Here is a 22,683-nt window from a genome sequence, read left to right on the forward strand (position 1 = left end):
GATGTGCTCTTTCAGATCTTCTAGGAGTTCTTGAATATCTTGGAAAGACTAAGCTGAAAGGTATTCACTCAAGGCTGAACTGAAGTTAGAGGACAATCTTTTCTTGAACATATTTTCCCTCTTGTTTTTGAAGTACTTTTGTGTGAAATGCATTTTACAGAACCACATAACGTGTTTTACCAGCTGGTTGTTTTCCCTGGGTTTTATTTTTGTACTTGTGAAACCAAGCTCCCTTAACACCAAGTGGCCAGCTATTGGGAAACCCAACCTGTATAATGGCAGATGGGTCTGTGCAAAATAAAGTAAAATCATAATGCAATCAAATTCTTGATGCTCTCATTTTCCCAGCAGTTACTGAGTTGAGCTTGCAGAAACCCAAGTGGCAAAGAGGGGATGCAAAGTGTAGCTGTGTGGGGTGAGAAGTTATTCTACTAGTGTGTTGGCACAGACTTAAGAACAGCATGTTTTGTATGAACATTAAAAAGCTCGTGTTCCACAGGTAATTATCAATCTAGACACAGAATCCACCCTTCATTATTACAGTCCTCTTACTTCTTTACAGTCCAGCATGGATTTTTAAACGGAGCCTCCTTAATGGAATACATTTGTTATATCTTGCCTTTAAAAACAGAGTATAACAGTCCAGGGTGTATCCGTTTCTTTCATTGAACTAATAATGTTTTTGTTTATAGTATCACTATATTGCCAGTGACGAGTGGAATTCAAGTTTAAGAGGATTAAACAGCCCAGAGTTTGCAAACCACATACAAATACTTACTTTTGCCTCATCCATTCATCCTTGTTGTGCCACAATCTCGTGATAGCATATTTATATCTTTCATATTCGTCACTCCCCTAGGCTGCAGATTACCCCTCTGGCACAGGAGTCCAGCTATTTAAAGGAAACCTGCACCAGCTGTCACATGCCTTACCAGTGCTGACAAGTTTATCTGATGACCCACTGGGGGGAGGGGGACACATGGGCAGAAGCTGTGGCTACCCAGGGCTTACATTTTCATCACTAGGGGCCCGACATTAACAGGTGCTTAGTCCTGTGTGTCATTCCCTCCTCCCTCCCCCCGCCCCCCCCCCCCCCCCATCTTTGTTCTGGTCAGCATAAAATACATGATCATTTAGGAGGGAAGAAATGCTGGGACTTTGTTGCATATCAGCTCAATTGCCACATGCAATGCAGGCTGGAGATAAATAAAATACAGCATTTACTGTGCTTCAGAGTCTCTGAGCTCTACAGACAAGGAAAGCACCTTTAAAAGAGGGTTCCTTGTGAGTAAATTGTCATCAACAGGGAAGAAGAAAGGCTGAGACAGTTTCAGATGATAAGGGTTCCCAAACATACTGGGTTATTGGCAGCACATTTGGTCTCTGACTCAGAAAGCTGTGTCTGGCAGTAAGTCCTGTGCCATCCTGGCCAGCCATGTAAGCTCCAGACATACTAGCTACAGGGTTTAGTATCTGCTGCCTTTTCAGACAAGCTTTGATTCTTTTCATGTATTCTTGCACCAAACTAGGTTTGCTTGGTGGCAGATACTTTTTCCAGTAGCAAAGCACCATTATTCTCAATGGATGTGGTCCGTGGTAGATTGGAAGTCACTCCTCCAGAAACTGAGCAATCCTTCACTTGTCATGGACGTCCCAGGCTCACTTGACTTTTGCAGCACTTTAGACAATAGCAGCTGGTCCAAACTGCCTTTCTCCTAATCTCAGGCAGGTTCAGTTCCCCAGTGCTGCTGACAGGCTGGGGACAGGTTCACATCCTCTGCCCAACAGCATGTTTGATCTATAAAAGGACTTCATATTCTGCCTTTTTTTTTTTTTCCTTTTTTTTTTTTTTCCTTTTTTTCTTTTTTTTTTTTTTTTTTAAACAATCTGTTCTCCTCTGCCTCGGAACAGGAGATTCAATAGTAATACTGGACTACAAGCAGAAAGGCAAGTGAATGCTTCTTTTCAAGCCAATCTCTCCATGAATGCTGAAGCCATGAAGTAGAGGAAAATAAACGCAGCTGTGATAAATCCTTTCTCCAATGCACTGCAGCTTCTGGTGAAGCCATTATGTCATCAGATGTATGGAAAACTGGTGGAAAATACGAAATGTTTGCCTCTTACATGATAACTCCACAACTGCTATGAATCAGAAAATGGTGTTAATCTGTTTACACATATTTTACGTCTCTTGCACAACATACATGAGGATGTGTCCATGGTTAAAACTTGTCACTGGTAAACAAACTCCCTCACAAGCTTGGCACTGCTTGGTGAGTGACCTGTAAATGCTAGCCAGATCTTGTTTGGATTGCCCTTAATCAGGTCTGAAAAAAAAATATGAGGAGGGATAATTTTAACACTGCTGTGAATTCTAGGCTAGATAGATAACAAATTGGACTAATAAGGACTGCAATTTGGAATGTCTGCTCAGAAAGTTCACCATGAAGCCAGATTCTTCTAATGAGAAACATTCTGGGATACTAATGTGCATAATATCTCCCCTCCATTTCAGAATGAAATCTGAAGGCAACACTTTTTTCAGATAATTTTGCAGCAAAAGTAACCTAATTATACTGACTGTATGATTGCTTTGACAGAAAGCATGTTAATTTAAAGCAGTGTTTAACATAAAGCTGCCTGCCATATAATTACACTCCATTCACATGTTTACTAATCTTGTTCAATATAGTTGATTTCTGTTATTAGCCCCAACATCTTGTTAACATCTAAAACACTAGAGATGTGCTTTGTAAACTGCAATAAACAAGCAAAACTGACAGTAGTGGAAGTGTTCTTTAATGTTCAATGTGAAAAAAGAATGATCTCTTTTTATATTTAAGATTAGCATTGCATTTAAATGAGGATTTGAAACTAGTTGCAGTACTTTGGTGTCTAAACTCTATCTTCATTGCCAAAACCCATAGCTTAGAGCTTCTATGTATTCAGTTCACTGGAGTGTTATTTTCATGTTTTTAATGCTGCTGTAGCTTAGCAAAAATGAAACACATTTTAAGCTGCCTGTGAGCAATGGAAGAAATTGTGTGTACATAAGATTGTTATCCTCACCTGTTAAGCACCTGATAAAGTTTTAGTCTGTGTACTTGACACACTAGGACTAACCTGCAAAGTAAGTTAACTCAGTGAGATGTACACATTCAGCAGTTCTCATTTTATCTAGGTAACTCACTCCAGATACCTTTGCAAAGGGAATACAGATAAGTGCACCCAACTTTTCTGTTGAAGTTGAACGCGAGCATGGGAAGGATCCAGCTGAAAGATGCTGGTCAGAGGAAATATTTCAGAGAGGCAGACAGATGAAAACCATGAAATGAATTAGGGAAGAGGAGAAAGTTCAGGAGATTCCTTATATGGTCGCATTTTATTATGGTTATTATTTTTGCACTGATAGTCTAGTGCAAGCTTTTTAAATGTCAGAAGCTCAAAACAAAGCCTGATAAAGGGGCTGGTTCTTTCCCCATACCTTCAGCCAGAGAAGCTGAAGGGCAAACCTGAGCTCTTGTTTGTGCTGTGATTAACTGTGGCATCTGAGGCTGAAGACTTTCTTGATGGACTGCAGAAGTGTGAGGAGGATTGCTTCTTGCTTTGGAGAGGACTCAGGGAAGGCTTTGTTCTCTGTTACGTTCTGCATGCTGCTGGAGAAGGGGGAAGCTGGGTCTGAGTTATGTGCTTCGAGCAGGAATTCAGGAATGCTTGTCTCCAAAACACAAGTGCTGGTATCTCAGGTTGCTTTGCTCCTTTCTCTCTAACACACATGAAACTATGCAAAGGAGAAAGGATATATTGTTGATCACAAACAAATATTTTCCCCCCGATTTCAAAAAGGCTTTACTGATGTACGCCAAGTAAGGATCTGGCCTTTATGACATTTACACTAGATTTCTCCTTCTCATTTTGTTTTGAGTAAGCATGCAAAGTCAGTCAGAACTGTTTATTTATAGAAGCAGATTTTCATGGCTGTATAAATTAGAAGTTATTACTGAATGAGATGCCTGCCTACTCACACAGTGCAGCTGTATAGGAATCCTTTCATGCTGCTCCACTGTACACAGTCTAGAACGGGAAGAAAATTACCTGCCCCCAGCCAAACAAAAGGACTGCTGCTCAAACCCTTGGGCGAAAACACAGCAATTAATTTTTTCCTCAGTACAATGTGGAGTATGACAACCACAATTACCTAATACTCCTTAGACCTGCCACTTTTGTTTGTCAGAGGGAGAAAATGAAGATTTAAATTCACTAGAGAGAAAAAAAAATCAAACAACAAAAACATACACAAAACATATAACCTACAGCTGGACTTTCTTTTTATAAAATTGTTTCTTTGTTTGTTTTGTTTGATAGTACGGGATAGATAGAGGAAAACTGATTGTTGTATGTGACAGAGCAGCTCCAGCAAATATGGACTAACCCCATATACTCACCCAGAGTTATTTCCAGCAGAAATATCTAGAAACCAATACCTACCATGTTGAGGAGCTTTCACTCCAGTGCACACCTTCGTAACAGTTTACTCCTGCAAAAAGCATAGACAAATGCTAATTTATTCCCTCCCCAATGTCCAACACAGCTTTCTTGGTCTGGGTCTCTGCCAGGGTTTCAGGGTCACAATCTGACCTCAAAAACATAACTTAGGGCTGTTCCAAGCCTCCAGTGGAAGTTGCTGAAGATTTACTTTGATGGATATGGGGCCAGGATCTGGCATGCAGGAAATATGCATTTATGTTGTACCAAAGCATCTAAAATAGTTGCCCAGTGAGGATAAAATTCAATTGGAGACCTTGCATTCACTTGGCAGAGCACATAATTAAATAATTTGTGCCACAGAATTAACCAGCAGCTCTCAGGGGTATTGGAAAGAGAAGGCTTTCAGTCAACCCTTAGAGCCAAACAAAGACCCATTTCCCAGGCAAGGTATTCGATAGCCATTGGAATAAAGCAGTCACGTTCATCTGTGGATGGGATCGCAACCCTTTTTGTCAGCATCCATCCCCGCTGATCGTCTGCCCGCCCTCACCGTTGTCCAGCCTACAGCTGCGCCTTGCCGAGCACCGGGAGCCACCTTTCTTCACCTGCTCCCTTCCCAGCAAAGGGGACCCTGACCCGGCACCCTCACTTCGTGTCGGCTGCCGACACCGGGACATTTTAGGGGTCAGACATTTTGGCTCTGAGGCGCCGCGGCTCCATCTTGTGGCCGCCCTGCGGTGCAGCCCCGGCGGCAGCGTTACACTTCCCTGCCGGAGGTGTCGCCTGGATGCACCAGACAAACTGTCCCCAGCCCCGCACAAAAAAAAAAAAAAACACGTTTTGCCCCACTGTGCATCATCTCGCACGCAGCAGCGTGTTATTAAGTCAAAATCACAGGGATAATAAATAGAAAGTGGGTCTTTTCGGTGAACACAGGCAACCAGGGAGGTGATCGTCCTTCTGTGCTCTGCTCTGGTGAGGCTGCATCTTGAGCACTGTGTTCAGTTTTGGATCCCTCAGTATGGGAAGGACATGGAGGCTCTGGAGTGTGTCCAGAGAAGGGCTATGAAGCAGGTGAAGGGCCTGGAACACAAGTCCCGTGAGGAGCGGCTGAGGGAACTGGGGGTGTTCAGTCTGGAGAAGAGGCGGCTCAGGGAAAAAGACCATACTGTTCTCTACAACTACCTGAAAGGAAGTTCTGGGGAGCTGGGGGTCCACCTCTTCTTGCAGATAACTAGTGATAGGACAAGGGGGAATGGCCTCAAGTTACACCAGGGGAGGTTTAGTTTGGAAATTAGTAGACATTTCTCCACAGAAAGAGTAGTCTGGTATTGGAACAGGTTGCCCAGGGAAGCAGTGCTTCACTGTCCCTGGGGGTGTTCATGGAAAGGTGGGACATGGTGCTTAGGGACATGGTTTAGTGGGTAACACTGGTAGTAGTAGGGTGATGGTCAGACCAGATGATCATTAAGGTCTTTTCCAACCTTGATGATTCTATGATGTAACAGCACACAACAGGAAAGAAACAACATTAATAGAGAGCATTATTTTTATGCACAGTCTTAAATATATATGTTTAAACAGATATTTCCAAATAATTTTGACCTCAAATTGTACATATAAAATGGATCTCAGCCTTGGGAGGAACAGCACCTAGGCTCTAACTGCAACATCACTAAAGCAGTTGTCTTGTTGCCAAACAATAGCTGTTGTTCCTGAAGTAGCTAGCCAAAAATAATATGATGTGCAACTGCATTCCCACTGTTGTTCTTGCAAGAGTACTTATTTCCAGAGTTGGCTGGGGATGGTGAACAACACAAATAAACCAAGGACGACCAGAACAACTTGAAAAGCATGTAGAAACAGGTGGAGTAGGAATAACATAGTTAGTACGGGATGAAGGGGATGAAAGAGGATAAAAACATTTATACCAAAAGTTAGTGAAGAGTTTTAAGTTAAGCAGCTGCTTTTATGTTGTTACATAGGTGAAAGCAGAACACAAGTATTTAGGTGCTCTGCTTGTGTGCAGATTTGTGAGAATTGTCTATTAATCTTGAGCATGGTAGTTGCACACTTGCACCTTAAATGTTGCTTTTTGGCTCTGATTTTAGAGAGAAAATGAAATGCAAAGAGGAGAAAATATACAGAAAGCTGAGGTACTTTTCTCCTTTAGCTTTTCTCTCCCATTTTTCAACTTTTACTATGACTTTGCCAGTGTTGGTTCTCAAGACACAAATTTGAATGACTGTGAGGAACCATAAAAAGGCTACCTGGCCTGGCCTAGGGGAAAAAAGTTACTTGAAGGCAAAATATCTGGACATCACTGGCATCACAGACATGTAGCTATATACACATAGCCTCTGGCTTGTAGGAGGTCCATATTGAATTCAGAACTTCACAGAAAAGCATACAGGAAAAGAAAAAAAAGTGAGGGATGTGGGTGGAAGGGGTGTTGTTCTAAATCTCTTCCTTAGTAACTGGTAACTGAACTTGTTTGCTACCTGTACCGCAAAAAATACCCATGAAAGATTGGCTTCGTTTTTTTGCTGTCAATAGTCCAGACAATGGCTGAGGCGTCTTGGTCAACCATGGGAACTTCTGCACATTTTCTGTACATTTCTGGAAATAAAATAAAGATGACAGTGTCTAGACTATCAATCTACCTTCCATCAGGAATACATTTATCTCGTTGATGAAGAACGCCATGAAAGAAAAGACAAATCCACAGTTCATGGTGCAAAAATTTGATTTTCAAAGTCTTTATCTGTATTTCTACTTCTTGTCATCAGACTCAGTCACCCAAAGTCTCAGTTCTAGACTCCGACATAAACAGAGACATGAACTTTGACCTAAGTTCAGAATCGTAAGTATAGGAAAAACAAAATGGGCTAGAAGAAATCACTTCAACTCTCTCAGATGAGAGCTATTTCTATTTTTAAATTATAGTTTGAGTTTCTGGCAAACCCTGACGCTGATTTCCATGTAATGCTCTCCAAGTATACCATATTTACTAACCACAGTATGTTTATTGCTGACAAAATGCTGCACATGCTTGCTATAATGGGCCCCTGTTTAGCCATTACTGGGTATTTGATAAATGATCTACAGTGGTAGAAGGTCACAGAAGAATAGCAGAGAAACACTAAAAAACAAAAATTAAGGGGAAAAATGTCAGGCACCCAGTGGCCAGAATGACTAGACTGTGAGAGAGACTCAGCTATGCTCTCCCTTTAAATGTGAAAATACCTTATAAGGGAGAAAAATATCACAACATTTAAAGCCCAGTCTGTAGGCAAAGTCTGTGCCATTTAGTTGTCTCCCCCAAAGCCTGGTCCCTAGGGGGACGTGTGTATACTCAGCACAAAAGTATGTTCCACTGAACCCACGGGTGCAGCAAGTTCCTCCTTGGGGGACCAACATTCATACGTCCACAGAAACACGCACGTGGGTTCAGGTCCGACCAGCCAAGGTGACAAAGTGTAAGATCCTTCCAGAGCAGAAGAAAAGGAAATGACCTGGAGGAAATGTGCAGAACATCGTTTCACAAATTCACTGCTGTCATAAGCTGGGCAAAACAAAAAAACATACAAAAAACAGTCGCAATGGAAATGAGATTGAACTGGTCATTACGCTGACAGAAAGAAATGCATTTCCATCTAATGGCTGTGGTGATACCTTTTAGGAGTTTTGGGTTTGTTTTGTTAGTTAGTGGGGTTTGGAGCTTTCCAGTTACCAGAGCATTCACAAAGTACTCCTACATTCTTGGTCTGTGCATATGAGTGCTGTCTCCTATTCCCAGATGAGAAAGACTTAATTTGTTAAATTCTTAACAAATTGATAAGGTGGAACTTTCCCATGCAGTTGCTGTCGAGCAATGGGAATGCTGCATGGCATGTTAGAAATGAAAAATATGCATCCGTTCTTTTCAACTTGGACAAACCCTCCAGCTCCTCCTTGTCATCTCAGGGTCAGAGCAAGATCGGCAAACATCTCCCAGACTACAGCACTTGCTCCAGGAAACGCCAGATGCGGTCTCTTGCACTGGGTTTGATCCTTTGGCATGCCTATCTTAACTGATGGGAAGTTTCAGTCAAGCAGGGAAAAAAAAAAAAAAAAAAGTAGCTGATGGAATAAAGAGTAAAATGTTGTATTAAACCTAAGTAACAAGCTTGCAATGCTTCTTGTTTGTGTATTGCCTCATATGCTTTGAGGGGCAATTAGTAGAATGTAATTTCCCTCAGACTGGTGAATTACTAGCAGCACAGACCGAAAATCTCCAAGATCCAGGTTTACAGTGCTTGCAATGCACTCTTACAGGGATATTCATGCAGGAGGATTTTCCACTGAGCAAAGGGGAATTCCCTGCTTGATAACACACAATCACATGAAACATATAAAAATCCCCATTCCCAAAAAGTTGAAGAGGTGGTTCAGGTTTAGACAAGTGGTTTGATCACAGAGCCATGTTTGCAATTAACTGAGGGGTTCCTGCCTTTAAACCCCACTGGCGGTGATCTCTTGGTTGTGCAGGGGACAATCAGTGCTTTCCAAGCATAGGCAGTGTGGAGCAGCAGACGGGAGGCCAAATCTTGCAGCACCCTGCCGCTGAGAGCAGGCAGACACCATGGCCAGCTCAAGGACTCTGCTTCCTGCCATTGTTATCACTGCAGCCTGGAATTTCATCCAAATGGATTTGACCCCTCCGCTAAACAGCCAGCACATATTTCCCCGGTTAGGGTATTCCAGTGTGAGGACAGGATGGCGTGGGGGGCTTGGAAGGGGAGCAGCCTGCTCCCTTCATGCCAAAGTGACACGAGCATGTTGTTATGTGCTGGAGTCCTCATTTGGCATGCTGCTTTCTGAGGAACAACAGCTCACCCAGCTGATGCTGATCTGTGCACCCAGAGTGTGTTTCTCCTGCAGCAAATGCAGAAGGAAAGAGAAAATAATGGGAAGGATGCAGTTCTTCAGTTGGGTTGCACTTACTTGTAATAGAAATTCAGTAGGCGCCACTTATGGCCTGCACTTTAGGAAGATTCTGTTCTTATTTCAGGTTTTCAAGACTGAAATGCACCGTGCTTTCTTACAGCATAGCTTGCCTCACCGTGTTTGCATGCAGACTTTATTTCTGCACACACTGTATATTGGTTTTGCACAGCATTCCCCTGCACAAGAGCTGGCCTTGTTTTTTGCCTGTGAGATACCCTCTTTGCAACCCTTACTTTGCAGGATTTTATTTAATCCATGGGATCACTTTAATAATGGTTCACTACCAGTAAGCCTCTGATATCTCAGATGATGCTCCAGTTCCACAAGAATACATCCCAATGGTCCTTGCCTCATGAATTGACGGCCAAAGCCACCCCAAATATAACTGCTGTTTTTACCTTTTTTGAGCCTTATATTCAGGAACAGCTTGGTCCTGTTCTCAAGTATCTCCCTCTTTTCCCCTTCATATTTGTACCAGAGTATACCCTTCTAAAATTCCCTTTGCCATACTTTTAACTAGCCCTCAAAACATAAGGAAATGTTACATATAACCCAGAATAACCACCAATTAGCGTGACAATCTGCTTCCAGCTGCCCCATCTAGTCGTTCTTCATTCTATTCTCCCAGCTTTCCTGTAAGAGAAACTTCAGTTTCTTCCTTGACAAGACTGCTGATGTCCAAAGGTCACTGTCACCACTTTAACCCATATCATCCAACTTGTGCACATTCTTGAATGCATTTCTAAAAGCTAAATATTGAAGAGACCACTTAAATTTGAATCCAAGCTATGCCTTTGGAGATCTTCTTAGTTCCTCCTCCAGAACAACCTCTCATCCCTTGTAGGAGTTGGAAACATTTGGACCACCTTGCTCCTCTCCTGTAAGTCAACCTTTCCACATCTGTCTTAAACAGAAAATTTTGAGTTAACAGAAAACCTTCTCACTTTTTTTTTTTCTTCCCCTCCTTCTCTATCCCATACTTCACTCCCTATCAGATGCCAATCACCCACTCTCTACAAAGAAGCATACTCCCTCTTCCTTCCCCTCAGGACCTCAAAGAAGCATTGTTTCTCTTTACTCTCCAGTTCTAAACTTCAGCTCTAATGCAGGCACGGCAATGTTATAAACATTAACAATCCTAGCTAATAAAAAGCTATTCAGGGAAAGGTTTATAGTTTGCTATGTATTGATAGAGTTTTTGACATCCCAGAGCCATGGCTTCCTTGTAACTTTAAGCATGAGTCAATGTCAGAGGATACTGATCATAATCTGTTTCAGCAGATTGATCTTCCCCCTAAGAGCATATTAAACAACGTTTTGTTTGAATAGATCTGCAAGTACTTTGGGTAGGAACATCAGCTGTGTGTCAGCATAGCTCTATCTGAAGTTAGTGGTATCAAGTCAGTTTATGTCTGGAGTCACTGACCTAGCATAAAGTTTCTTTTACTTGAGAAAATATAAATATCCCCAAAATATTAACTAAGCCTGAAAATGAGATTAAGACTTTAATATCACATTGCAACCAGGGAAACAGACTTGAAAAGACAAACCCCAGATACTCCATCATATCCACTGCTTCTGAATGGGGGCATGTGAAAACACATCTAGACTGAATTTTCAGTGCAACTCAGCACAACAGAAGACAGGGAAAATGCTTGCCTGGCAGCATTTCTGATGGCCATGCCATACTGTGTTACCCTAAAATAGAAAATCATAAACCAAGAGCTACTTTCAAAGCACACAAAGCTAGAAGTTCTGATCAGAGCACTGCAGGCTTAACAGAAAAGGATCTGGGTCTCCCAGCACGAGACCCCCGTTTCACTCCCTTTGTCTTTACTGGGCTTTGGATCAATGCAGGCAAAAAGGCTTCCTCTGTACCAGGCTTTAACTTTGACCGTCCACTCAACCATTCATTCCCACAATCTTATGCTATTATTATGGTTTTAAATAGCAAAGGTTATACACCTAAATCTATTGTTTCAGTAAAGTTTTGGCCACAAAGTCCACATAATCATACAGAGATGAAAACCAAAGTCATCAAGTAATCAAGCTCAATACTTTTGTTGCAATTACAGCACCATATGTGTTTTATTCACATATACCTTCCTTTCCTGCCCTGTCTTCCTCCAAAACCCTACCACCAGTTTATTGTTGCTTTGCTGTGATCAGTAACTCTGCATCATGCAGACAGCTGAATAAAATTCTCTCTCTGTACCAATCTAAACTGACATTTTGACAGGGGCATGCCTTGGTAGCAGTGTGGCAGTAAATGATGTTATAGCAAAGAGACGCCATTTGAACTGATGAGGTATATTGCTTGCAGCTGCACTGCATGAGTTCAACCTCAAGCCAGGCTGCTCCTACCCAATGGATTCAAGTACTATAATAGATTGAGAATTCTTCCTGTGCCAAAACAATGAGAGATAAAGGGAGCTGGAGTTTCTTCCCTTTGTACTCTCATCCAGCCTCCAAAGAAACAAACAGCTTAATCACACATGTACACAAACAAGTATTTTGAAATAAAAGTGCACAGAGAAGATTGAAATGGTAGAACAAATTCTGTTCTTAGTTGCATTATCAATAGCCATGTAAAACCTATATAAAAATTTTGATCCCTGCCATTTTAGAGAACTTTCCTCTTCTGATTGTCTGATTAATCTACAGAAAGTGATTATTACCTGACACTCCACTCCATATGGCTGTTTTCTTATTTACATTTCACATAACTTGGACTGCATCATTGATTAGCCCATTTTACATTTATATTCCACCTGTCATTTTTGCTTGTTCATTTTCAGCTTCTTCATATAGAGAAGTTGTTTATTAGCTCTTCTTGAGCTCTTCAGCTTGAGATGAAAGGATGCTAGCTACTCTCAAATCCAGCAGTGTTACCTTTCTCAAAACGCTTTTAAGTCAAGGTTTATTCATGTGCCATTACAGAGGATAACAGACCTGTTGTTAGCAAAACACTTCATGACTGGAACAGAGTGGTTACCTTCTTCATCATGAATGCAACCAGGAAGTTTTCTCCACAGAAAACCACATTCAGCTTAATTAATACTTACCATTTTCCTCAAGGCTTTGAGGGGTTACAAATGATGTAACAAAACCAGACTTTTACAGATCAGTCAGCATCTCAGAACAGATCACAGAGTCACAGAATCACAGAATTTTCTAGGTTGGAAGAGACCTCAAGATCATCGAGTCCAACCTCTGACCTAACACTAGCAGTCCCCACTAAACCATTTCCCTAAGCTCTACATCTAAACGTCTTTTGAAGACTTCCAGGGATGGTGACTCCACCACTTCCCTGGGCAGCCTGTTCCAGTGCCTCACAACCCTTTCAGTGAAGAAGTTCTTCCTAACATCTAACCTAAAACTCCCCTGACGCAACTTAAGCCCATTCCCCCTCGTCCTGTCACCAGGCACGTGGGAGAACAGACCAACCCCCACCTCGCTACAGCCTCCCTTGAGGTACCCATAGAGAGCGATAAGGTCGCCCCTGAGCCTCCTCTTCTCCAGGCTGAACAAGCCCAGCTCCCTCAGCCGCTCCTCGTAGGACTTGTTCTCCAGGCCCCTCACCAGCTTCGTCGCCCTTCCCTGTACCCGCTCGAGCACCTCCATGTCCTTCTTGTAGCGAGGGGCCCAAAACTGAACACAGTACTCGAGGTGCGGCCTCACCAGAGCTGAGTACAGGGGGACGATCACCTCCCTAGCCCTGCTGGTCACACTGTTCCTGATACAAGCCAGGATGCTGTTGGCCTTCTTGGCCACCTGAGCGCACTGCTGGCTCATATTCAGCCGACTATCCACCATCACTCCCAGGTCCTTCTCTGCCTGGCAGCTCTCCAACCATTCCTCTCCCAGCCTGTAGCTCTGCTTGGGGTTATTGCGCCCCAGGTGCAGGACCTGGCACTTGGCCTTGTTGAACTTCATGCAGTTGACCTCAGCCCATCGGTGCAGCCTATCCAGATCCTCCTGCAGAGCCTTCCTACCCTCAAGCAGATCGACACACGCACCTAACTTGGTGTCATCTGCGAACTTACTGAGATGAAGCCAAGTCCTTAGCAAGTACTATTCTTGGAATCCCCAGAAACACAAAGGAAAAAGACACAAGGAATTCTCTGTTAAGAGATCCAAAGTTAGGTGTGATAGAGCAGACAGACAATTTTTTTATCTTTGTCAAAAAATAAGGGGAACAAGTGGCTTAGGATTCCTCAAAAAAGTGCAATAACTAGCTTGTATCAGAAAAAGAATAGTAATTAATATTCCTCTCCTTTAGGATATGTTTTGTTTTCTCAGTTTTTGTTTTTTTTTTTTTTTTTTAATCACAGTATTGATTAGTTTTGATTTAATCCAACTTTGCTTACAACTACTCACCCATAATGAGGTCAATTTTTCTTCCTCAAACACAAATAAGCAGCAATATCCTTTTAGAGTAGTGGGTATCAAACAGTATTGTGACTTTTTGGAATTTGCCAGTTCAGAAATTAAAAGAAAATACTCTTTATTCTTAATAAAAATGCTCTTTATTATACCTATTTTTTTAAATCTCTCCCTCACTTTAATACTAATAAAAGTGATGGATATCTAAACTGGGCAGCTAACAGAGACAAAAAGTACATTCAAAACAGCCTCACAGTGGTAAGTAACATCCATATTTCATTTAACTTAATATAAGTGAAACACCCCCTAGCTTGCGTATTCCAAGTAAACTTTTCATTTCCTACAAAGCACAGAACAGTTTGTGCTTAATGAGTAACACTCATTTCTTTGTTAGTTATACCATTTCTAAAAAAATACAATTTCCAATAAAATTGGTCTGACACTGTATCAAATTCACATCAGAATGAAAAATGAGTGGCACACATTAGTTTTGTGCTGGAGACTTGTTGCTAGCTATTTCATTTCTGTACTTTGACAATGTTCATAATTAAATATGATGGGCACAAAAACTTACTTAACATTAAACTAGTATAACACAGAGTTCCTGAGGAAGGCCAGAATATCAGATATTCCCACTTCAGGCTTCTTTTGCTTCTCAATGAGCAGTGGCAGGAGTACATTATTGCATAAGTAATGTTCACTTGATGAATCTAGACTCTGATTGAGATAGCCCTCACATGTAACATCCAATCATCACAAGGCACTGTAGTAAAGGGAAAGGTGACACGGGAGTGGAAGAATGGCATCTGTCTCAGTCAGAGAAGGCTGCCCAATGGGTATCTTCAAAGTGCCAGTCAAAGAATCACAGAATATCCCAATCTGGAAGGAACCTACAAAGATCATTAAATCCAACTCCCGGCTCCAAACAGGACTACCTAAAAATTAGACCATGTATTTGAAAGTGTCTTGAACTCTGACAGGCTCAGTGCTTTGGCCACTGCTCTTGGGGAGCCTTTTCCGGTGCCTGACCACCCTCTCAGTGCAGAACCTTTTCCTAACACCCAGACTGACCCTGCCCTGTCACAGGTCCGTGCCATCCTCTCGGGTCCTGTTGTGGTTCACCAGAGAGCAGAGCTCAGTGCCTGCCCCTCCGCTCCTCTTGTAAGGGAGCTGCAGGCTGCCATGAGGCCTCCCCTCAGTTTCCTTTTATCCAGGCCAAGCAAACCAAGTGACCTCAGCCACTGCTCCTACATCTTCTGCTTTAGACCCTTCACCACCTTTTTAGCCCTGCTTTGGATGCTCTCTAGTAGTTTTATGTCCATCTGATACTGTGGTGCCCCAAACTGCACATAGTACTCAAGGTGAAGCCGCACCAGGCAGAGCAGAGTGGGACAATCCCTTCCCTCAGCCAGATAGCAGTGCTGTGCCTAATGTATGCTGGGACATGTCTGGCCCTTCTGGCTGCCAAGGCACACACTGGCTCACATTCAACTTGCCATCAACTAGAAACCACAGATCCCTTTCCACAGGGCTGCTCTCCAGCCTCTTATCCCCTACCTCGTCCCAGGTACAGAATCCAGCGCTTACTGTTGTTAAACTTCATGCTGCTGGTGATTGCCCAGCTGTCTAATTTGTTAAGATTTTTATATATGGAGTGGTAATTTGTGTCAAGAAAATGGTTGATATTAATAAAGAAGGGGGAGATTTAGGAATGTGGCCATGGGGGTTGGAAAACCCCATGATTGAGATAACATCAGATTCTTAACGATGAGGCCATCAGGAATATAAAAGAGTTTAGAGGGAACAAAGAAGGGTGATTCAGGAGACTCCATGCAGTCTCAGGGTTTCTTGTTCCCCAGCTGGTTCTCTTGTTCTCCAGCCATTAAGGCATGGATGTTTCTGGGGGTTTGCTGTTGTTGTTACATTCCAAGTTGTTTGACCAATGAAAAGTTGTTTTGAAAAGAACTGCTGTGGAGAGAAGGGTATAAGAGGGGAGCCTGCCCTCAAGATAAAAAAAGGCAACACGATGGAGTTATGATCAATAAAAAAGCAGAAAGAAGGAATGAAGAGGAACAGGCTGGCAGAATGGAGACCAGGACGGGAACAGGCATTTTGATTGCCTCATGAAGATAGGTTTGGCCAGACTCAGCAAACCGCTCAGAGAAGCTCATACAGAAAGTCGCTGGGAACAGGCGCACTGGAGCTGGAGAGAAGCTCGAGCTGAGAGAAGCGGACCTGTGCACACAACTGCCTCTCGCTGGTAAGCAGTTGTGCATTATGGGGAATCATACGTCCTTAGGAACAAAGACTGTCCTGATAACCTTACAGCTTATTCTCCTCATTAACAAATGGACAGTTTATGAGCCTGAAATATGGGACCAAACTGAGGTCGAGGTGTGGGACTCTGCAACTAAAAATGACAAGGTTGCAGTGGGATTGCTCGGCACCTGGCGAGCAATCTCTGAGGCCTTAAAGAGCCATGTGGAGCCACAATGACAAATGTGTGGCTTGCCAGATAGTGAGGGAGCTGCGGGCTCCTTTACTGATCCGACTGCTACGCCATTGGCCCCTCTGCTGCTACAGCCATCGAAGGCTTTTGCTGTTACACCCCCTGTTGACCTGGACGTGCCTTTTGACCCAGGCCTTATTGGCCTTGAACAGGAGATGGATATGTTTTTCTTCGATCTGAGAAGAACGAGATACATAAGGCCTGAAGACCAAGTTGCTTGACAACTTAAAGCGAGACATATTGTTCAAAAGGAATGGTAAATGGAGACTGTTATGTTATGGAACTTAAAGGACTGTTTGTTATTTTTCCTGATTGTATGTATGTATAGGCATACTCGGGTTTAGTATGTACATGTAAAAGCGATGTTCTTAGAATGTTTGATGTTCGTGTGTGCGTGTTGGTGGAGTGTAGACTCCCTGCACTCCCAGCGCTGTTTACTTGCCTTTTATACCTTTTAGAAATATTTGTTTTATAAATATTACAAAATTCAAATTGAATTCAGACTTCATTTATAACAAGATCATCCTGCAAGGCTTCACCACCCTCAAGGGAGTCAACAGTTCCTACTAATTTAGTTTTGTTTCCAGACTTACTTGGTATGCATTCAAGTTGTGCATCCAGGTCATGCATAAAAACATTGAAGTGAACTGATCCTAAAATGGAGCCCTGTGGAACCCCACTAGTGACTGGCTGCCAACCTGATGTTACCTCACTTATTCTAACTCTTTGAGCTCAAACAGTCATCTAATTGTTCACACATCATACTATGTATTTGTCCAGCTGTACATTGAAGATTTTGTCCGGACAGGTTCTGATAGAGCAGAAATCTTTGCTGAAATCAAAAAACATTGTATATGCTGTCTTCCCTTGGTCAAACAGATGGGTAAACTTGTCCTAAAAAGAAATTAATTTAGGATTTTATTAAGTTTGGAAATTAAAAAGAAGTGATCTCTTGTAACTATTTAGTCAAGGGGACTCCAGACATGGGATGAGGTTGATAGCTGGAGCCCAGGCCATATGAGAGAAGGTGGAAGGCAGTCCCACTGCCAGAGGGGAAGCCTTTCTTTCTGGTTAGAAAAATGGCATGGGGGAGCCATTACCAGGAAAAAGGCTTTGTGCATGACTGCATTCACCTGGGAGGTGGTGGTCATCCCTCATTGCAGTCCCCTTCTCCGGGCTGTCTCACCCATGGGGTAATGGCTGGAGGCTATGTCACCATGACCTTCAGAAAACAATGTGGGGCCCAGGAACACCAATCATTCAGAGAACGGTGTGGGGCCCAGGCATGCCCACCATCCTGAGAACAGTGTGGGTCTCAGATGTCTAAAATATAGAGAACAGAATCTAAGGGTATTTATTTTAAAATGGCCAAACAGGGGCTTCACAACATGAGAAGAATATAAAACTATTAGAGAGAGTCCAAAGGAGGGATACAAAGACAGTGAAGGTTCCAGAGTAGAAGACACGAGGAGTGGCTGAGGTCTCTTGGTTTGCTCAGCCCAGAGCAGAGCAGGCTGAGGGGAGGCCTCATGGCGGCCTGCAGCTCCCTCACGAGGGGAGTGGAGGGGCAGACGCTGATCTCTGCTCCCTGCGGACGGCGACAGGACCCGAGGGAATGGCATGGAGCTGGGACAGGGGAGGGTCAGGCTGGGTATAGGAAAAGGCCCTTCACTGGGAGGGTGGTTGGGCACTGGAACTGCTCACCAGGGAGGTGGTGGTGGATTTACCGTGCTAGGCAGCTAAACAACACAACCGCTCTCTCTCGCAGACCTTCTCTTCACAAACAGAGAAGGACTGGTGGAGGATGTGATTGTTGGGAGCTGTCTTGGGCAGAGTGACCACGAAATGGTGGAGTTCTCTATTCTTGGCAAGGCCAGGAAGGGGACCAGTAAAACCGCTGTATTGGACTTCCGGAGGGCTGACTTTGAGCTGCTCAGGACACTGGTTGGTAGAGTCCCTTGGGAGGCGGTTCTGAAGGGCAGAGGAGTCCAGGAAGGCTGGGTGCTCTTCAAGAGGGAAATCTTAATGGCGCAGGAACGGTCTGTCCCCACGTGCCGAAAGACGAGCTGGCGGGGAAGAAGACCAGCCTGGCTGAACAGAGAATTGTGGCTTGATCTTAGGAGAAAAAAGAGGGTTTATAATCTTTGGAAAAGTGGGCAGGCCACTAGGGAGGACTATAAGGATGTTGCGAGGCTGTGCAGGGAAAAAATTAGAAAGGCCAAAGCTCATCTGGAGTTCAATCTGGCTACTGCCGTTAAAGATAACAAAAAATGTTTTTATAAATACATCAACATAAAAAGGAGGACTAAGGAGAATCTTCATCTGGATGCGGGGGGAAACTTAGTTACAAGAGATGAGGAAAAGGCGGAGGTGCTTAATGCCTTCTTCGCCTCAGTCTTTAGCGGCAATACCGGTTGTTCTCTGGATACCCAGTACCCTGAGCTGGTGGAAGGGGATAGGGAGCAGGATGTGGCCCTCACTATCCACGAAGAAATGGTTGGTGACCTGCTACGGCACTTGGATGTGCACAAGTCTATGGGGCCGGATGGGATCCACCCAAGGGTACTGAGAGAACTGGCAGAGGAGCTGGCCAAGCCGCTTACCATCATTTATCAGCAGTCCTGGCTATCGGGGGAGGTCCCAGTTGACTGGCAGCTAGCAAACGTGATGCCCATCTACAAGAAGGGCCGGAGGGCAGACCCGGGAAACTACAGGCCTGTCAGTTTGACCTCAGTGCCAGGGAAGCTCATGGAGCAGATTCTCTTGAGAGTCATCACGCAGCACTTGCAGGGCAAACAGGCGATCAGGCCCAGTCAGCATGGGTTTATGAAAGGCAGGTCCTGCTTGACGAACCTGATCTCCTTCTATGACAAAGTGATGCGCTGGGTGGATGAGGGAAAGGCTGTGGATGTGGTCTACCTTGACTTCAGCAAGGCTTTTGACACCATCTCCCACAGCATTCTCCTCAAGAAACTGGCTGCTCTTGGCTTGGACTGGCGCACGCTTCGTTGGGTTAGAAACTGGCTTGATAGCCGGGCCCAAAGAGTCGTGGTGAATGGAGCCAAGTCCAGTTGGAGGCCAGTCACTAGTGGCGTTCCCCAGGGCTCGGTGCTGGGGCCAATCCTCTTTAATATCTTCATCGATGATCTGGATGAGGGGATTGAGTGCACCCTCAGTAAGTTTGCAGATGACACCAAGCTAGGTGCGTGTGTTGATCTGCTTGAGGGTAGGAAGGCTCTGCAGGAGGATCTGGATAGGCTGCACCGATGGGCTGAGGTCAACTGCATGAAGTTTAACAAGGCCAAGTGCCGGGTCCTGCACCTGGGATGCAATAACCCCAAGCAGAGCTACAGGCTGGGAGATGAGTGGTTGGAGAGCTGCCAGGCAGAGAAGGACCTGGGAGTGATGGTTGATAGTCGGCTGAATATGAGCCAGCAGTGTGCTCAGGTGGCCAAGAAGGCCAACAGCATCCTGGCTTGTATAAGAAATAGTGTGGCCAGCAGGGCTAGGGAGGTGATCGTCCCCCTGTACTCGGCTCTGGTGAGGCCGCACCTCGAGTACTGTGTTCAGTTTTGGGCCCCTCGCTACAAGAAGGACATGGAGGTGCTTGAGCGGGTACAGAGAAGGGTGATGAAGCTGGTGAGGGGCCTGGAGAACAAGTCCTATGAGGAGCGGCTGAGGGAGCTGGGCTTGTTCAGCCTGGAGAAAAGGAGGCTCAGGGGCGACCTTATTGCTCTCTACAGGTACCTTAAAGGAGGCTGTAGAGAGGTGGGGGTTGGTCTGTTCTCCCACGTGCCTGGTGACAGGACGAGGGGGAATGGGCTAAAGTTGCGTCAGGGGAGTTTTAGGTTAGATGTTAGGAAGAACTTCTTTACCAAAAGCGTTGTTAGACATTGGAACAGGCTGCCCAGGGAAGTGGTGGAGTCACCATCCCTGGAAGTCTTTAAAAGACATTTAGATGTAGAGCTTAGGGATATGGTTTAGTGGGGACTGCTAGTGTTAGGTCAGAGGTTGGACTCAATGATCTTGCGGTCTCTTCCAACCTAGAAATTCTGTGATTCTGTGATTCTGTGATCATATGGTATGGAATATCCCTTTCGTTGGTTTAGGTCAGTTGCCCTGGAGATGTTTCTTTTCTCACTTTTTTTTTTGCCCACCCCTTAGGAGGGTTCGAGAGAGTCCTGATGCTGTGCACTGCTCAGCAGCAGACACAACAGTGGTGTGATACCACTGCTGTCCTAGCTACAAGTGCAGAGCACAGCACTGTGTGGGATTCTGCAGGGAAAGTTAACATCCCAGACTGCCGCAGTTTAGGCAGCATTAGGACAATGTACTCAGACATATGACTTAATTTTTAGGTAGTCCTGTTTGGAGCCATTGAGTTTGGACTCAATGATCCTTATGGTCCTGTCCAACTATGGCTATTCTGTGAACATGGAGCTTTCCCATCCTCTAGTACCCAGTGAAGAAAGAAGCCAGGGAAAACGAAACCTTTCTCAGGAAAGAGATATATCAACACATCATGTAGATGACATGTTAAAATTTTCAACTGTCAACACATCTGACTACCAGTTAACTCCTGGTAAATTAATAATATAAAAAGACACTTCTACTACCTTCAGTATGGCTATAATTTTATCAGATGGAATGACAATGACATCAGCCAATTTTAAAATCATCCTTTAAACTTAGTCAGAACAGGTTTTGGAGAAAGGGAGTTTTGACCAGTAACAACATTTAGTTAAGACACTATTATGAACAGAAATTAGCAGAAACTCAGGAAATAGAAGTAAAACATTCCTCTTCCCTACCACCTCCCCAAGCCTTTTGCAATCCAAAATCTTTACTTGCATATCTGGCTTTGTTTGGCATGCATTTGATCATATAGCAAACTCGACTTTAAGCCCAGGAGAGCATAACGTTCCCCAAGAAATAAAGTGGCTTAACAGCACAATAAAAAGTTTTTGTTTTGTTTTGTGTGGTTTTTTTTTTTTTTTTTTTTTTTAAAGTAAAAAGGTAAGAAAGGCCACATCATGCTGAGCTCTGAACCAAATGTCTACTCAGGGAGAGAGCTAATGCACAACATGATGAAACAAGAAGTTGATCATGACACAACAAGCTCAAAACTGAGTTATGTGGAATCCTAACATGCCAGTCAGATGAAAAAAAATAAATTGTAGCACAGAAAAATATAAGAAAACATCATTGAAAAGATTATTTTTAGGGTCTTTTAGATGTGGAACAGTCTCACTAACAAAGAACAATTGGCTCATCTTGAGTCACTTTAAAATTGATTTAACAAAGATTCTATTGGCAGGGGGAAAGACATGGTGATCCAAAGGGTCTTTTCTGTTTCTAATTACCATGACCTCACCTGGACATGCCCAAGAACTTTTAGAGAGGAATGTGTGTTAACACTTATATGAGGACATAGGTCCCTGGGGAGATGAATGCATAATTGCTCCAGCAAAGATCATCTAATTGTCAGGAAAGAAAAGTTATTGTACACAGAGCCAGGATTAGTCCAGTTGGGTATTTAGTTTTTATTTTATTTTATTTTATTTTATTTTATTTTATTTTATTTTATTTTATTTTATTTTATTTTATTTTATTTTATTTCATTTCATTTTATTTCATTTTATTTCATTTTATTTTATTTTATTTTATTTTATTTTATTTTATTTTATTTTTTAATTACCATCAGCAGTCTCCCAGTGTAATCCAGTAATCCACGTGATTGATATCAGTTTTATCTTCCTAATTACTAATGGATTCTGTGATTCTGTGATATGCAAATATCACAGATAGTTTTATCTTCCTAATTACTAATTACTTGTTCTGGAGAACAAGTCCTACGAGAAGCGGCTGAGGGAGCTGGGCTTGTTCAGCCTGGAGAAAAGGAGGCTCAGGGGTGACCTTATTGCTCTCTACAGGTACCTTAAAGGAGGCTGTAGTGAGGTGGGGGTTGGTCTGTTCTCCCACGTGCCTGGTGACAGGACGAGGGGGGAATGGGCTAAAGTTGCGTCAGGGGAGTTTTAGGTTGGATATTAGGAAGAACTTCTTTTCTGAAAGGGTTGTGAGGCAGTGGAACGGGCTGCCCAGGGAAGTGGTTGAGTCACCATCCCTGGAGGTCTTTAAAAGACGTTTAGATGTAGAATTTAGTGATATGGTTTAGTGGAGGACTTGTTAATGTTAGGTCAGAGGTTGGACTCAATGATCTTGCGGTCTCTTCCAACCTAGAAATTCTGTGATTCTGTAATGAACCTCACAAATTTCAGATCAACTGTGGTTTTTTTTTTTGTTTGTTTGTT

The 22,683-nt window shown here is 43.4% G+C and overlaps 1 protein-coding gene across 1 annotated transcript in view; it reads left to right on the forward strand.

The window, feature by feature from the left end:
* ADTRP (androgen dependent TFPI regulating protein) overlaps positions 1-1,955 on the forward strand; it is a gene marked incomplete at both ends in the record, with an annotated part of 32,120 nt that extends 30,165 nt beyond the window's left edge. Inside the window, one exon of the mRNA XM_084282474.1 lies at positions 1,912-1,955. Coding sequence (XP_084138600.1) covers positions 1,912-1,955 — 44 coding nt within the window. The remainder of the gene's footprint in view (positions 1-1,911) is intronic.
* Positions 1,956-22,683: the final 20,728 nt, after the last annotated feature.

This window comes from Netta rufina (assembly GCF_964035555.1).
Source record: "Netta rufina genome assembly, chromosome: 2".
Lineage (NCBI taxonomy): Eukaryota > Metazoa > Chordata > Aves > Anseriformes > Anatidae > Netta > Netta rufina.